At 45.7% G+C, this 17,964-nt stretch overlaps 1 protein-coding gene across 1 annotated transcript; it reads right to left on the reverse strand.

The window, feature by feature from the left end:
* Positions 1–3,436, reverse strand: LOC126547066 (metabotropic glutamate receptor-like). Its single transcript, XM_055062598.2, has 2 exons — positions 2,121–3,436; positions 1–433 (listed from the first exon to the last, which is right to left on the reverse strand). The coding sequence occupies exons 1-2, from the start codon at positions 3,421–3,423 to the stop codon at positions 114–116; spliced, it is 1,623 nt and encodes a 540-aa protein (XP_054918573.1). The 5' UTR covers positions 3,424–3,436; the 3' UTR covers positions 1–113.
* Between the last annotated feature and the right edge of the window lie 14,528 nt (positions 3,437–17,964).

Raw genomic sequence — 17,964 nt, forward strand, 5'->3', positions numbered from 1 at the left:
TAAAATGACGTCTGTATTTATTATCCCTGCAGGAATAAGGTGTCAGGAACCATCACTGCTTGAGCGAACATTCCTTGTTCTTTGCTACTGGCAAGGTTCAGAACACCGAGATTTCAGGCGGCGCAGGTAAACTCGTCTATTACTGCCTTTAGGGGCCCACACGCGGAACACAACCAGCAGCACTTGCTGTCCGGCGAGAGGACCTTGATCTGGCCCACGGCGCAGTCGGAGCTGCATGCCGACACTGGCGGCTCGCCATCTTCAGTGCGCCACAAGACTTTCTCGGAGTCCAGGCGCAGTGTGTACGGCTCCCAGCGGCCGATCGGAATGTAGCCATTGATGGAGCTGTTATCCAGGCGCCGGTAGTTGTAGATACGGTAAGGGACCAGGCCATCACCGAGCTGATCGAACCGAACCACACTGCCAGCGAGATCTGTGAATACCAAGGACGAACATATTGAAGCGCCTTTAAAGCGCAGTGATCGGGGCAAGCTTGACCGAACCATAACTCTGTATTAGGTTCTGAAGCAATATTAAAACCGTGTTCCATCCTCACTGAATTGGGCTCTCTCTGAGAAACACAATTTCTGCTTTTCTCAAGTTACCGTCTTCCTTGCTGTTATTAAATACATGCAACGAGGTGTTCGAACCTCGTATAGTTGCCAGCTGCACCTCTGCTCTGACGCGCGATAAATATGGAAGCACCTCGAAGAACCATCAAGTCACCGTCAGTGCAGCGATAATAGTACATTAGTCAATTCCTGCAGAGCGCGATGCAAATTAAGCTGAAATCAGGAGCAACTTTATTTGAGGGATTTGTCTACTTTATTAGATTGAATTGCAGCTGTCAAGAGGTCACCCCAAAGTGTTTCATTATGGGGCCTCTTTCTGCATGACAAATGTACCCACTTCTGTAAGTGCACTAAAACTGAATAAATATTCAATTTAAACTTCAAAAGCTGCACACGGCAAGAAGTCAGATATTAGCGAAAATCGATCTGACATTACATTAATGCTTTATGCAATTACAATTCCAAATTCTGATTTCACTCTGTATTACACTAGTTAGTACTTCTTTCCCGGAATCAGTCAGCTGCTCACTTCAGACGACATAAAAAGGCGCATTTCGCGTTTCCTGGGAAGCGTCTCAAAGTATTATTTGCGATAACAACTTATGTCTTGTCGTTGCACTGGCTGATGGATATTCTTGTGTGTCACATGTGTCTTTGACCTGTGTGCTTAACTGCCATTTTACTGTCTATGCTTAGTGTCTGCCAACGTTTGCACTGATTCGTGTCACCTTGTCTGACGCCTCTTGAGTGCAAATCCATTGACGCAATAGCAGTCTAAAGAAAACAAAACGGCCAAAAAGACGCAAAGGTGTGCACCAATATCATAAAAGCAACAGCCCTCATTCGCTGAGTTCAAGCTGAATGGTCCCGCTATATACCGCAGCAACATAGATGCTTCGCCAGTGCCCGTATGGTATACCTGCGCCTTGCGCAAGTTCATCAACACGTGCAGATGAAGTGGTGGTTGATTGATGAGCACGCACGTGAGAGGTACCATTTTCTTGCCGCCCAAGTTTTATGCGAAGATTCTTTACAGTGTTTTTCACTTTATAACTTCATAACGTTTACTATTATGCGAAACGTCTAACTGTATTTTTGTTTTCTTGGTTGTTCGCTCTATCCTCACTCCCCTCCCTACTCCTCTTCGCCCATTTGTGCAAAAGTCTGGTAGAGGTGCCTAATGAAAAAGAAAATATCAACCACGATGACGATTTTGAGATACTTGATTGGGTTGTACTGAGAGGATGTGAAGCTGTGACTTAATTTTTAAGGCTCCAATTAGCAACGGGGCGGCAAATGTAAGTCCAGTCAGCGAGAAAGGGTATACTAATACTCATGTGCAAGGACTGGAGATGGAAAAGTAATATAAATCAGCCATTAGTTGAAAAAATTCAGGTAATGAGGCTGACCAACACAGTATCTCGCATACACAAACGCCAACCTATCTTTTAAAAAAAACTCTCCACACCAACACAACACTAGATTGAATACCAGATGCAAAACTATCGATTCAAACTATCTTAATTTAGTGCGCGGTGGAGAGCTCACCTTCGAAAGTAGTGTTCAAGAGGTAATTCATGTAGAGGCTCTCTCCATCGAGGTTGCGGAATGCCTCGCAGTAGCTTTCATTTTGTCCCCGACAAAGTTGTTTCGAGGCCTCATCCAGAGCATGCGCTAAAGCGTACACTGCATCCACTACGAACTGTATTTTAGCACCTTGACGATATCCGGCGGACTCGTGGAGACGCAAAGAATCCGAGCAAGGCACCGACGTATTGTTCTGCTGTGAAGGGTCAACGCTGCACTGAAATACGTCCTCCCAGTACTCCCTGAACCAAGGGTTACGCTTGTTGTTGTCCACTGTGAGGTTCTTCATGTACGCGTCGTATTCAGGAATAACCCTGGAGTCGAGCTCGATGGTGATGGCACCTTCGGCTTGGTCCTCCAGACCTTCGACGATCTGGGCCTGCGTGCCCCACCCGTCGCTTGCCAACCACACGAAATGACTGCTGACGTTAGCTCGTTTGGCGGCTGCCAAGAGAGCACGCGAATCCTCGCCGTGCGTGAATAGAGCTACGACACGAGCCTGTGGTCGGCGCAGTAAACTCTGGAGGATGGCATCGAAAGTAGCCTCGTCCGTCAGACGAGGCACTACTTTTACAACTGCGACGCAGAAGTTACCTGTCTTGGCGTCTCTCAGAAATGACGTCATGCCGGACTCGCCGTACGCGCCTTCGGACGTCACGAGGGACACGTACGTCCAGTTGAAGTAGTGGACGATATCTGCCATGACGTGCGCCTGCAGTGTGTCCGGGGGAACGGTCCTCGCGAATAGGTCGTAACGGGTCTTGTCACCCAGTGAGCTGGCCGTGGATGCCGGGCTGATCTGGGGCATGTGAAAGAGACTTAGGAAACGGGCTACTTTCTGGGAAACCTCGCTGTAGGAACCGCCGATTATACCCGTAATTTTCTGCTTCTCCTTATCTAGACTGGGCAGCGACCCGTCGGCGCACTTGAATCTTCCCGTGTCAACCGGTGGATCGACGAACTGCAGCGTCTGCTTCAGTGCGTGCTCGCCGCTCGAACAAGTGTCCAGTATCGTTGCTCCGAGTGATATTCCGCCGAGCAAAGACGGGTCTTGATTGATTCGGTCTAAGGCAAACAACATGGCTTCCAGTCTCTGAACGCCACGCTCGCCGTTTATAGGGCCGCAACCGCTGCGGCCAGACCTGTGGTGCACAGGGAAAAGGCCTCCTATGATGATGTCGCCGGGAATCTCAATTCGTGCTCCTTGGCTTTCCAGCACTGTGAGTGCCAGCAGCGCGAGCTTGAGAGCCATGATTTCCGGCATTTCAACCTGCGAAATGCTGCACAAGAAAATTGGGACAGAGATTTTATGTGAGCCGAAGAAATTAAGCGACAGCGCCAAACGCTAATTACTGGCATCAGCGCGGCATGTACTTCAACTATCTATTTATGATATATTAAATAGAAAGTTAAGCATGTCTCGGTAATCAAATTTTTGCCTAGAGGTTACTTGCACGTACACTGCCTTCACTAGCTCTTCCAATGCGGTGGTAGGTTAGTAGGCTTATTTGGGACATAAAGGTGGAGCAGTGGGAAGCACTACATTTCTTAATTTCTCACTTCCTTTCAGGTTAGAAGCCACTGTAAGATGGAGGGCCATGTTTAGGCCATTATTTGTGGTTGGCTTTCTTTTTACAATACGTTACAGGCTTTTGTGAGAAGCATAGAATGAATATCGCATCACAAGATAGGAAAGCACGAACTCTGATAAAATAATAAAAGAAGAAAGATACTGGCATGCTTTGCAAATTCGCAAACGTGCATGCAAACGCAAATTTATGTTCTTCTGTTTCTTTATTTTCGTTCTGTACAATATACTTTCTCATTGTTTTATTTCGTGCAATATGTCATTTATGCTCGTACCTTATAGCAAAAATTGTGTTCTTTCTCTCACACATCATGTATATTGTAGCGAAGAAGAAGGACGCTATAGTCGGCCATCGTCTCCAGCGCTTTTGCTCGGGGAACGCCGCTCGTGCAGGGAGTCCGTGCTCTGCTCTAACGATCGGTCCCAAACGCCGGTGAGCAATAAACGCCTTATATATATATATATATATATATATATATATATATATATATATATATATATATATATATATATATATATATATATATATATATATATATATATATATATATATATATATATGTGTGTGTGTGTGTGTGTGTGTGTGTGTGTGTGTGTGTGTAGACTCTGCCACTTAGAAGGCGAGGCAGGGCAGTGACGCAGGTGTTGGTTGCGCGATTTGCGCCACCGATGTGCTTCTCTCGCGGTGGTCCACGATAGCGATAAGCAGGTACAGCGGCTACACGCCCGGCTAAACGCTATGTTCGTTTGTGCACAGAGCGTTTGGCAGCGCTGAAATCACGACGCGCAAGCGGACATGTCACGTGGTGTTCTTTTCGTATTTCGCGGGCATCTGCGGTAAGCGGAAAAACACTAATGCATAATAGCTAGAAAGTTAGAAACTGTCTACTCGGACGTTTTGCAAAGCGCTCTTGGAATTTTCGCCTAACTCCGTTGCTTCCGAATTTGGTTAATGAATCTTGACTAGTTATGCAATTAAGCAGAATAAAGAAAAATTGTGTGGCTTACTCCATACAGCAGTCAGCAACATGCATCGTCTTAGAGTGCATCGGCATATTCTGAAATATTCTTAAACTCTGGCTAAGGTGAGCCGGGACACCATATTAAAAAAATTAAATTATGGGGCTTTACGTGCTAAAACCACGTTCTGATATATATATATATATATATATATATATATATATATATATATATATATATATATATATATATATATATATATATATATATATATATATATATATATATATTGTTACGGGGAGATAAGACGCTTGACAATATACAACAAGCAGAATACAGGCATACAAGATGGAGCCCTTACGCACGACTATCGGCGATCGTCGTCGGTCCTCTCATCATCGTTCGCTACTGCGGCTCCTGGTGGCAACGTATATTGTACATAGCTCGACACATTTTATCTGATTAAATCATATCTTCTTCGTTTTACCTTTCAACAACTTCCATCTAGTCCCATGATCAGCTACAGTTTATTCGCGTGTTTTGTCAAGTGCGGCAGTATACCAAGATCGTTGCTGGGCGCCACAATAAACATTATTATTATTATTATTATTATTATTATTATTATTATTATTATTATTGTTATTATTATTAACCATGATCCTCCAAAATGATCTTAACCAAATTATTAATTGCTGTGACACCTGGCTAATGACTCTAAATTCATCAAAATGTAAAGTGATGTCCTTCACCCGCAAACGCACTAACTTGAACTATTCTTACTGTATTAAAAATGTCCCATTATCTCGGACCTCCTCATTTAAATATCTAGGCGTAAATCTTTCAACAAACCTCTCCTGGACTTCTCACATTACCACCATCTGTGCCAGTGCTTCTCGATCCCTGGGTTACCTGCGACGTAACCTTCGGAACTCACCTACTCACTGGCATTTCAAACATTTGTTCGCCCTCTACTTGAGTTCGCCGCTCAAGTCTGGTCTCTCCACCAAGATTACTTAATTACCATGCTAGAATCAATGCAAAATAGAGCCGCACGTTTAATTTCCCGGAATTATGACTACCATTCTAGTGTAACTCAAATAAAGATTCCTTTCACTTCAGTTGCTAAGTAATCGTCGCGACATAGCCCTTCTGTAATTATTTAATAAATGCGCCCACCCCACTAACAAGCGTTACCTACACCTAGAAACGTCATCGCACACGTCGCACAGATTATACAACCACCATAGCTTCAGGCGCATCTATGGTAAAACAGAAGCATTTAACTCGTCTGCAATCCCACGTGCCATTCGGGTCTCGAACAACCTCTCCGACAACATAGTTGCGGAAATTGACCGGGAAAAATTCAAGCACTTACTGAACTCACTTAACCCTTGTTAACCATTAATATCACACTCACTGTTCTGTGTTATCTTTTCTACCTTTTTCTTGCACTGTTACACGCTTGTTACAAACTTATAGAGTTCCTTTTTATTTTACTCATATGCAGCTTTATGTAGCTAAAATGTTTCTCTGACTCTTAGGCTGTGCACTTGGCTGCTGTTTTCTTTTATTATTGTTGTTACTAGATTGTATGTACTTGATTATATGCCCCCCCTTACTCAATCCCCATGCAGGGGCCTTGTGAGGTATTTTACAAACAAACAAACAAATAAATAAATTATTATTATTATTATAATTGTTGTTGTTGTTGTTGTTGTTCTTGTAACTGCTGTAATCATGAAAAGAAACTGACATGTGGAACACGTTCCCGAAATGAAAGGGAACGCCAACACAGTTAGGTTGAAAGGCCGCACTCCATGCAGGGAATAAATCTGAAGCATGAGTGACTATAAGGTCCTTGCGGCGTGCACTTACTTTATAATAAATAAACATTATGCATGCTTATAAAAACGCATGTATGCGTTTGCTGGTTTTGCATAGCATGTTAATCTCATGTATGCGACAATGCCTTGGCCAGCGTTATTTTTTTTTTTTTTGCAAATAAGCAGTTCCCTCTCACCTTTTTAGCTACCTCTAAGAAAATGGAAGTGTGTATTCAAATCAGTGCGCCCATTTCCTTCAACAGCATTCCTTTGAGAGACCCGTATCGTCTGTAATGCGTATTGATCTTCTTCAAACAGACACGTCATTTCAGTTGAACGCCGGGTCATACACAAAACTTGATGACCACCACTGCACATATTCCGTAAACCAGCCACAACTCTTTACCTACTGCTACATTCTGTTCAGCAACTCAGGAAGGTTCAGAACAGAATTGTTTCTGCGCGTATGGCCTGAAGCCCGGCTGAAGAAAAAGACAAAGTGCGCCGAGTGGCAGCATGATCTTGCAGGGCGCACTGAAGCCAACCGAGGCACTAAATGGATGTTATTTTACGCGAGCTTTTCAGAATCTACTGATATGATGGGGCAGGAATGCAGTTTTAAGTACCTCTCACTGAACATTGTGATCGGAATTACGCGCCGGCGGCGGCGCTAGCTGGCTAAAACGTCTTCACGAAGCACCGCCTCAGCGGGCAGCTGCCTCGCGGGCGCGACCTGCGCCTGCGCCGTTACGTCTGCGGGAATGGGTAACGGTAAAGATACGACGGGGCCCGTTTTACCAGCACACGGTATGCGAGCCGGTGTATAAACCGTGAATAACACAGGGTGCGTTCTTGCAAAGCCGTGCTCTTAGATAGCGCGAAAGGTATACGGTCAGCTCGGTCTCGGCAAAGAAATGCAGAATGGCTTTAAAAACAAGGCAAACGGCGGCAGCTTGCGAGTGGACATCGCGGCCACGGAGCTAATAAAGTTGTCAAAAAAGAGTTTCCACCTTCGAGTGCGACACCACATCTGTGTTCGATACAGCGCGCGGAAGTTTATATGTCGCGAGAAAAAAAAAAAAACAATATAGTCCATAAGGTATACACACCTGACTGCGGTACCTCTTACCGTTTACTGCAGCAGGAAACAACCCTCTCGATAGGGTAATCAAGGCAAACCGATAGGCAAACCGACCGCGAGAAAGTTGGCCGGCTTTTCAGCAACGCTCAGAAGCGCATCGGCGCGTTGCAACTTGTCCTCGTGAAGAAGAGCGGGCTTTTCCCAAGTCGCTTCGAAGTGCGGCAGATGGCGTTCGGAAACATGGCTATCTCGAAGACACATGCTCTTCCAGTCTGGTTATCACACGCAGCCTCAAGGCTCCCATTAATAAAAAAAAAAAGAAAGAAAAGACCGCTTCAAGTGGCTTCACGAGTAACGTGAAACCAGGCAGCGCAATATGGAGCGAGGGTGAACGGGACATTTTATCTTGGGTCGCACGCGCGGCGGTAAGTCAGCTAAAGTCTACGCAGTTTTCATGCACTGAAGTTTACAAACGTCGGCATTGAATTTTCTAACGCAGATATTACCGCAGACATAATTTTTTTTATAACGCACGCTAACCTGTATGTACTGTTAATATTAACGTAAACTTACGCCAATTTAAATTCTTATTTACTGTAATCACTGTATTTCATGCTTCGTTGCGCTTGAAACTTGCATGAACGAACAAGCGCCCTGGTGGTGGTGGTGGTGGTGGTGATGTTGAAGCAGGCGGGGTTAGCCTGGCATACATAGCCGGCAATTGTTCCGCCTGATCGTCCTTCGAGTTGAGATCAGGGGTGTGTCACCAGGTGCCGATGAGCCCCGTGTCTCGCAGGAAGGCTATCAGCAGTCGTTGCGCTCTCCTTCGGAATGCCGCGGGCCCTCCGGGGAAAACAACGTCTTCAAAGGTCCTGTGCGTGAGACCGCTTTTTTGTAGGTTGTCGACCATCGCTTTCCTTTCTGTGTCAAACTGCGGGCATAGCCAAATGAAATGTTCGATGTCGCCAATGTCACCACAGAAAACACAGAGTGGGGAAGCGCGAAGCCCAGTCTTGAATAACCAAGCTGGGGTGTACGCGGAGTCGGTCCTGATGCGGTATAAAAGCGTTGCTTGTTCGCATGTAAATCCATGAGTCACACAGGATTCGTGTGGATTCTTGTGCATCTGTCTAAAGTGAAGGCAGATTGCACCCTTAGGGTTTCGAAAAGCTTTTGGAGCTTTCACTTTTGGGTCACATGTCAGCGCTAGGCGTGCAAGGGCGTCAGCTTCCTCGTTTCCATCAATTCCTACGTGTGATGGAATCCACTGAAACCTTATGTTAAATCCTTTGCTCGTTAGGTCATCGATCAGTGCCAGAGACTGCCTTGTAAATTTCTCTAGAGGTAGGCCCCGATGTAATCTCTGTAATGCTGACTTGGAATCCGTCAGCACCACGACATCTCGTGCAGAAAAGGCCCGTAGTTTCCGCAAAGCCGCGGTTATTGCGGCGCTTTCTACTGTTGTAGAGGAAACTACGCGATCCAGTCGGCCAGACCATGACACATCAAGGGATGGTATGCAGAATGCCGCTGCACAGCTATCTGTTTGTGCACACACCGAACCGTCTGTGTACACTTGTAGATGGCTTTGAAACACAGTGCTCAAGTGGTCCAGCACGATAAACTTGGCTTCGGCAGTTGAAATGGTGCGTTTCGTCGGTAGGTGGGGTACATTGAGGCTGCAGGTAACATCCGGAAAAGACCATGGCGGGTCAAGGCGACTTCGTTTAGGCCATTCCAATCCTAAAAATCGGAAGGTGTTCAGCGCCGCATGGAAATGTGAGCGAGTTCTTGCTCTTAGCTGCCGGAGAAGCGCCTTGCCTGCGCGTGACTCTCCCAGCCTTAATAGCTGCGTCAGCAAGGCCTGAGATGCCAAGAGGCAGAGTGGAAGAGATTCGGCCTCATTAGTGACTTTCTTGTTTGAAGCCGCCGTTGGAACTCCCATCGCCAAGCGAAGTCCCTTTCTGTGCACTGCCTCCAAGCGCTCGAATTGACTCGATGACGGTGATATCAGAGGGAGCTGATAGAGAATGCGGCTTGTTATCAGTGCAGCGTTCAGTTTAAGCATGGATATAGGATTGTTTCCCCAACGTACACCTGCCAATCGACGAAGTGCGTTGATTCTTTGCACTGATGCAGCCACAACACTTTCGACCGCACCACGCCATAGTAGCTTGTTGTCGATGGTGACGCCCAGGAAACTAACATGAGTTGTACGAAGAATTGAATGCCCTCTGATATTCAGCGTCAGACGTGTTGACTTGCGTCTCACTCCCGAGAAAAGCATGAAGGCTGATTTTTCTGCTGATAAAGATAGGCCAAGCGTCGATAAGTGGCGATCGATAGGGGAGATTGCGGCCTGGGCTATCCGGGCCAAACGTTTGTGTTGGTACCCCGAGATCCAAATGCAGATGTCATCTGCGTAGATGGACATTTTAACTGCCGTCCGACCTACTTTCAGGGCATCTGGAAGGCTGGCCATGGCAACGTTAAAGAGCAAGGGGGATAGGACACTTCCTTGTGGGACGCCGAGGGAAATTCGTCGCTTGTCACTCATTATACTTCCGAGCTTAACTTGGACACATCGATCACTGAGAAATTCATGGATGAATCGAACAGCATTTCCCGAGACGCCCATGGCTCGGAGTCCGTTGATGATGCCTGTATGAAGCACACAGTCGTATGCCTTGGCAACGTCCATAAAGATGGCGAGTGTGGAAAGGCCGTCTACGCGATGGTGCTCGATATGGCTTAGTAGATCCAAGACACTGTCCTGGGCACTCAACCGTGGACGAAAGCCGGTCATACATGATGGCAGTCTATTTCCTTGCTCAAGATACCATGTTAACCTCGTACATATTAGTCTTTCCATCAACTTTGATACACATGATGTTAGCGATACTGGCCGATATGAGGTGAGGTTTGCAGGATCCTTTCCGGACTTGAGCACTGGCACCACCCATGCTGTCTTCCACGCTTCTGGGATCTCTCCTGTGCTCCAGACGTGATTAAATATGTCCAGAAGTGCTCGTTTTCGTTCATATGGCAGATTTGTCAGCATCTGATTGCTGATCGAATCGGGACCCACAGCACAGCGTCTTCTTAATTTGCTAAGCGTCAAATCCAACTCACGAAAGGTGAACGGCGTATCCATGGTATGGAATGCTTCAGACAACAGAGGGTTCGATACTCCTGCTGATCTGCCAGATGTGTATACGTCTGCAAAATCTTCTGCAAGGGTTTGCAAATCTTTTCCTTGCTTTAAAGCAAGTGCTTCGAATGGCCTGCGTAGGCGAATCTTTCCGGATAGGCTATTCATTACTCCCCATATCCTTGTCATGGGAGTAAACGCCGTTAAACTCTCACAGAAAGCAGCCCATTGAACTCGTCTTAACCTTTTTGTGTGACGACGGATGACAGCGTTTATCCTGTTGTATTCAGTTTTCGCAGATGGATTTCCCGTTTTTCTCATTAGTTTTCGCTCCGCTCTCCTACGCGCTGCGCAGACGTTCTTTAGTTTCAAATCAGGAGTAGGGAAATGATCTGGCAGTTTCAACATTGAGGTAGCCACTCTTTTGCTCCGCAGCATATCTGCGCACAGCTCACCAGGGGATTCGTCCAACGCTTCTCTGTATGTGTCCCAGCGGGTCACAGCACAGAATTGTCGCCCAGCAGTGTGAAATCCGGTGATGTTGGTGAAGATCGTAAAGTGGTCACTGCCCATCTTGTCTGGGGCCATTGTTGACGATACGACAAGGTCTGTAGAATGGATCACGAGGTCTATGGCACTCTATGAATCTGGTGGTCTGAAGAAAGTCGGTTTGCCATCGTTCGCGATACACAAGTCAGCAGCATCCGCGGCTGTGACAAGTTCCTTGCCTCGGGAATTCGGGAACAAGCGCCCTCTCTGGGGGCAATGTTGGAACAGTTCAGGCGCCTCGTGCCCCTAATCTCCTCGAGGTGCCTCCCGCTCGTCAAAGAAAATGAGAGGAATGAATTACCGCGCCGAGTGCAAAATTGTATGCAAAAATTGATTCGGCTTATGCCCGCATTTTCTTCACTCTCGCTAGCACTATGCACTCGTCTCCGTATGCGTGAGCCTTTTATAGTTTGTAATAGCAAATTCCACAGAGTGGTGTAAGAAAACAGGAGGGAAATAGTCCGTGCCAAAACTAGTAGTATGCATGGACACTATAGGGAGTGCGCGCGCGAGTCAGGTGCATTAACGTTGCACGAAACTAGCCATAAGGTTAACTATGTTAGAGGAAAGGACGCCATGCATAAATTTCAATGCACTATATATGCTGTCGCCAGGAGCATCTCGGCCCAGAAGTCAATAAAGGCAATCTTGCGCTTATTCAAAAACATTGGCTTGCTCGAGCTGCTTTTACTGTGTGACGCTGTTGACGTGCGTTCATACATTTACTGCTCCTCCCTCCCTCTCTCGCCCGCTTTATATTCCCCCTTGCTCACCGTAAGGTAGCCAACCAGGCGTTTTTTTCTGGTTAACATACAATAGTTCAGTTTTGTGTAATGCGTATAAATACATTATACAACCCTGTCTGCACTGTTTCCTTCCTCTATACCAAGACGGACGCAATAAATATATATATATATATATAGTTCTGGCTGAGTAAATCACACTGACCACGGTAGTAAAATGAAGACAAAGAGAATACAACGTACGTTGAATTTGCACAGCATATTTCCCTGACGACGTCAGGGAAATATACTGTACAAATTCAACGTACGTAGTAATATCTTTTTCTTCATTATATATATATATATATATATATATATATATATATATATATATATATATATATATAATTTAGGGATGCTAGTGATTGCGACTTGAAGTGTTCGCGTTTGATAGAGTTTACTGTTCCAAGGTTGCGACAAGTGCTGAAACTTTGGGGAGCTTGTTAGAGACGGGGTTTAATATTCACGTAGCACATGTGTCCCCGAAATCTAGGCCCTAAGATTAAAGCTGATGATGGCAAAATCTGAATAACCGGACCATTCAGGGACGCCTTAGAGAACGAATCTGCCATTTTGTTCGGAAGTAGGCCCTCATGCCCAGGCACCCGAACCAATCTAATGAGAGCTGAATGAAGAGCCACAAATGATTCAAGAGCTCGCAAAACCTGAGAGTAGCCAGTAGCAGCGAGGGAAGAGCGCCAAAACCGACAATCCGTCACGACCACTGTGAAACGTGCCGATGTATTTAGTTTACGGAGGGATAGAATTATAGAAAGAAAATCTGTTAGATACGTACGAAATCTGGGAGGCCAAGAGAAAACGACCAATGGAGAATAGGAGAAAAATATTCAGAATCAACGCTTTTTACCGCTTTCTGAAGAGTCAGTGGCGTCAGTTTCATGTCGCTCTACAGTTTTCTCTTTGAAACTTTTCATCTATATAATTATAATGTTTGAGAAGTTGATTGATTAATTAGGAATAATTGTCTAATTAGGCGGATTATAAAGATAGGTTGAGTATCTCCAAGCGACGGCAAACAACATTACCTTTGTTCTGTCCAGCTACGTGGCATTTTCGTATTTTTCATATTTTCATATTTCATATTTTTAGAGGATGGTCCTGACGCGTCTAGAGTGGTATCTAGAACACGACAAGTTATACCCTGATGCTATGGCAGGCTTTCGACGCGGACGCTCTTCTATAGACAACTTCATAGATCTTGTCTCGTCTGTTCAGCATGAAAAAAGCCTCAGGAGACTGTCAGCGGCGATGTTCCTGGATGTTAAAGGCGCATATGACAACGTAACCCATCAAGCCATCCTGGACACCTTGGGCGATGTCGGCCTTAGCGGCCTTGTTTTTCGGTGGATATCCAGCTTCTTGAAGGACAGGTCATTCTTTGTGCAAACAGAGGATGGTGCGTCATCACAACGCAACACCTACCGAGGCGTACCACAAGGCGGAGTCTTGAGCCCCACTCTATTTAACCTGGTGCTCATCGACCTGGTTCATACCCTTCCGGAATCCGTCCATGTGTCGATCTATGCTGAAATATGCATTTGGTCATCAGGAGCCACGCGTCCCCAGGTGCGCGCCAGACTTCGAAAACCGGCCACACTAACATCAGGTTATCTTCGAGCACGAGGTCTGGAGCTGTCCTGCGAGAAGTGCTCTATAGTCGCTTTCACGCGAAAAGCAATGGAACTAAGTGTACGTTATCAGAATTAATGGACAGCCAATTGCCTACGAGAAGACGCACCGCTTTCTAGGAGTGATAATAGATCGAGACCTTTCCTGGAGTCCTCATATCTTCTACCTAAAAAGGAAATTAGTCATGATAACCCACGTGCTCAGATTTCTTGCGGGAAAGTCATGGGGTGCGTCTGTGAGTGCGATGCTCCAACTCTATAACGCACTGTTCCTCGGTCTCCTGCTCTATAGCTTACCTGTACTGGGTGGAACCGGTAAGACCAACCTCCGTGCCCTCCAGTCTGTACAAGCTCAAGCGCTGCGAAATTGCCTTGGTCTTCCCAGATGTGCATCTACGGCAGCAACAAGAGCCATCGCGCATGACCACGCCATCAATACGTATCTTCAAGTTGACACTTTAAGCATGCATATCAGGCACTTCGCCCGACTTCCATCGCATCATCTCGCCTCCCTTCCTGCCGCTCGACCTCGTTCAGCGTTTAGCAAGATTATTGCCGCCAACCATGGAACTTAACCGTCAAACGTCATGCCTCCAGCATGACCATCTCAACCGCTGTGGTGCCTCCATCCACACCAGGCTCTTCTTGTTATTCCCGGTATCAAAAAGAAAACGGAGATGTCAACTTTCGCCCTCAAACAAATCGTGCATTCAGTGCTAAATGACAAGCACAGAGGACGCATCCACGTTTACACGGACGGTTCTGTCTCCTCTAAAAGTTTAGCTGGAGCAGTGGTGATTCCTGCAGAGTGTGTCAACCTCAAGTTCAAGACATCTCACATGACATCATCGACGGCTGCAGAACTCGCAGCTATATGTGCTGCTCTGGAGTTTATTGTTCACAAATCATCACATTCATGGTCCATCTTATGTTACTCAAAGACAGCTCTTCAGTGTCTCGTGTCCCCTTTCAACCATGGACCAAATGTGCAACTAGTCGCAGACATCCGACTATTCCACCATCACGCAATCAACAAGGGACACAGCATCATCTACCAGTGGATACCGGGTCACTGCGGAATTTCGGGAAATGACAGTGCGGATGACACTGCCCGGTCGGCCTATGATAGTGCCCAGATTATACCCATACCGCTGTCAAGAACAGATGCAGCCACAAGTCTTCGCTCCCTCGCTCGCGAGCTTACACAGCATCTCTGGAACACCAGTGAATTCACGAACGCACGTCTCCACAGATTGGATCGACGTCTGCAACTCCACCTACCACCAGGGTTGCCATGAGCGGAAGCAACACTTCTGTGCCGCCTGTGGCTCGGCGTGGCATTTACGAACTCCTATTCATTCCGCATTGGAATGGCCGACAGCCCTACTTGTGACACCTGCGGCTGCGAGGAGACGATTGAACACCTCCTTTGTGACTGTCCCCGTTACTAAGTGCCAAGAAAAGTGCTCGTGACCGCTCTCGAAAAACTTGACAATCGCCCCTTTACAGAGGAAGAAGCTCTAGGACATTGGTCCAGACGGGCTTCGGCACTGAAGGCCTTAAGGGCTTTGCTGAAGTATTTAAGGACATGCGAATTGTGCGACCGCCTTTGAATGTTGTAGCGCGTAGTTTCGCGTTACTGTGTGAATTTTCTGGTTTCCATTTTTTCCCTCTTCTTCTTCTTTCTCCTTTTATTCCCTTCACCCCTTTCCCCAGCACAGGGTAGCCAGCCGGTACTTACACTGGCTAACCTCCCTGTCTTTCGTCTCCTTTGTCTCCTCCTGCTTCATATGTTTAAACTCTGGCTAAAGTTAGCTGGGATACCCTCTATTTGCGACTGTGACACGCGAATAGTACTTTGAGCGCTGAATAATATGGAGCTTTATATTAAATAACATTGAGAATTTGGTTTTCTTTTGAAAGAACGTAAACTTTCGTTTCCGTCCCATATAATTATCCACTTAAGTCTAAATGGCAAACGAGTGAAAGGCACCGGGAGGAGGCCCACCATACAGATGTTCGCCGACAAATTGAAACGACGCTTCTATGGCTCGATAGCGATGGTCACTTCGGATATAGATCCCAGGGAATCACCTGTGAGCAGTTTGGGCTCTCAATTTTTCACTGGACTCATCAGAAGGCCTCCCCCTATAGCCTCAGCAAGGATGGAGTGCTACTCTTCACAGAGGACCCAGACGTGAACATCACCGCGTTGAGTGACCACAATCTTGTGAGCAAGGTGTTCGCACTTTAGAACACTGTCATCCTCTCCAGCGTGCATGTCGAACTATTTAAGTGTCATGGCCTGAAATCTTCAGAAGAAAAGTAGGGAAGATTACCGAAAAAAATTTTGAAAAGCGATTTTCAGCAAAGATAAGCAACGGGGGAAGGGTTACACAGCGAATGCATTCAAAGAGCAAGACCAAATCGTTCTATATACATGTACCTTTACTGCGCTTGTGCAATAGTATTAAAACTAAGGGAAAAAAGTAACGCTAAATTAATTGATTACGTTTCAGTATTTTATCAATTACTTTCATGAGGCAGTAATAAGTAGATACAATGAACTAGATTTCTGAAAGAAGTAATTATAATTTTAACTGGGTACTTTTTTTTTTCTGTAGCGCGTACAAGTCTGGAGAAGCTTATAAGCAGGAACTCCAGAGTGCAACACACACCCAAACTCTAAAACCTGGTGAACATACGCATCGTAGATTGATAACAGCGTGTTTCTGCACATTCCTAATCGACTGTTGCTCAGTCTACGTATCACACCCACCGCACAAACACCCTTTGCTGGAGTATAGTAAATATGCGCGTTTCAAGATAGAGAACCATCATATAACACGCGAGATATTTGACAGTCTCTACTTAGGGAATGATACCTAATTGATAAGAAAGGAAAATATATGCGGGGTCCTTTAATCGAAATGCATGCATAGAGCGTTTGCAGATAGTTGCATGGTATCAAGGCACCTTTATAGAACAGATAAATATGTTTGTAATTTTTGGTATAATTTGTGGATGCCATTTGCGGATGAGAAATATGCTACGCGGTCAGCATACACTTAAGTATGTGCATCCTAAGGACACCGGATGGAGTTAAGTAGAATATTAAATAATATAGGAGAAATCACTCCCTCATGGAACGCCTCCTGCTAGCACGTACCTAGCTGAAGAAATGCCGCTTTGGAAGCAATAAAATTGTCTTTTACTTAGAAATTCTGCAATCTATGCTTGAGGGTACTTCGGTAAGTTAACGTTCCGAAGCTTATTGACTAATATCACATGTTCAACCCTATCATAAGCCTTTAAGGGGGCAGCTTCTCTTGGTGGAAACTGTCATCTCGTTCAAAACTACTTTTCTCTTCGTATCCCTACTGACTACTTCGTTGTCGTGCGAACAACGTCGTCTTCGTCCAATGCAGTACTGCCTGCTACTTTGTCTTCAGGAATACGTGCGCATACACCACCACTCTCAAAGAATGCGCGTTCTACAATAGCGCGAACAAATTGCTAAGCGTGAAAACTGATCGACAGTACAGTGATTAGCGCGCCACGCTCCCATACGCGTGCGAAGCCGTGTATCTGCGTGCTTCGCTGCAAATTGTGCAAGCGCGTAAGCGTGGTGGTGCTACGACAGTATGTCACGGTATGCAAGAAAAATTTATTGCACATATTTCACATTGATTTCGTGAGAGGGTACACTCTTTTGACACTGCTACATTCCGTACGGGAGGACTGGCGCCTATCTTCTTCAAGATTAGAATAAGATTTCGTGTCAGTCTTGGGACTTTGTTGTTGCCCAAACTTGTTTCGCACGCAGAGCAAGTATAAACGTGCTTGCGTCTTCCATGCTGACACAGTTTGCACTGCGGCATCGTATCAGCTTGTGTACAGAGCCTTCACTACTTAAAAATTTTAAAACCAGCTTAGAAATAATTTTAAACTATAAATTTGAAGTCTGCAAGATTGTATCTGCAGAAATCCCGAAATTGATGAAATGAACAATCGTATGTTACAAAAATCTAGGAAAACGTAGAGAATTTCTTTATTCGAATTATTGGATATCAGGCTTCGAAAGCTGGCAGCACTGCATTGGCTGGATCCAGGTTCGAACAAACAGTATCGAGACCACAGCGTGCTTAGTAGCATGTTTCGATACCTAAAGTGCGAGTCGTATAGGAGGAAACTAATTCACGTTTCTAGTATTAACGCGACA

Source organism: Dermacentor andersoni, chromosome 1 (assembly GCF_023375885.2).
Source record: "Dermacentor andersoni chromosome 1, qqDerAnde1_hic_scaffold, whole genome shotgun sequence".
Lineage (NCBI taxonomy): Eukaryota > Metazoa > Arthropoda > Arachnida > Ixodida > Ixodidae > Dermacentor > Dermacentor andersoni.

Coding starts and splice junctions, on each gene's coding strand:
- LOC126547066 (XM_055062598.2), bottom strand. CDS start 3,423: ATGCCGGAAATCATGGCTCTCAAGCTCGCGCTGCTGGCACTCACAGTG. Junction 434..2,120: donor CTTGAACACTACTTTCGAAG/GTGAGCTCTCCA, acceptor TGGTATTCACAG/ATCTCGCTGGCAGTGTGGTT.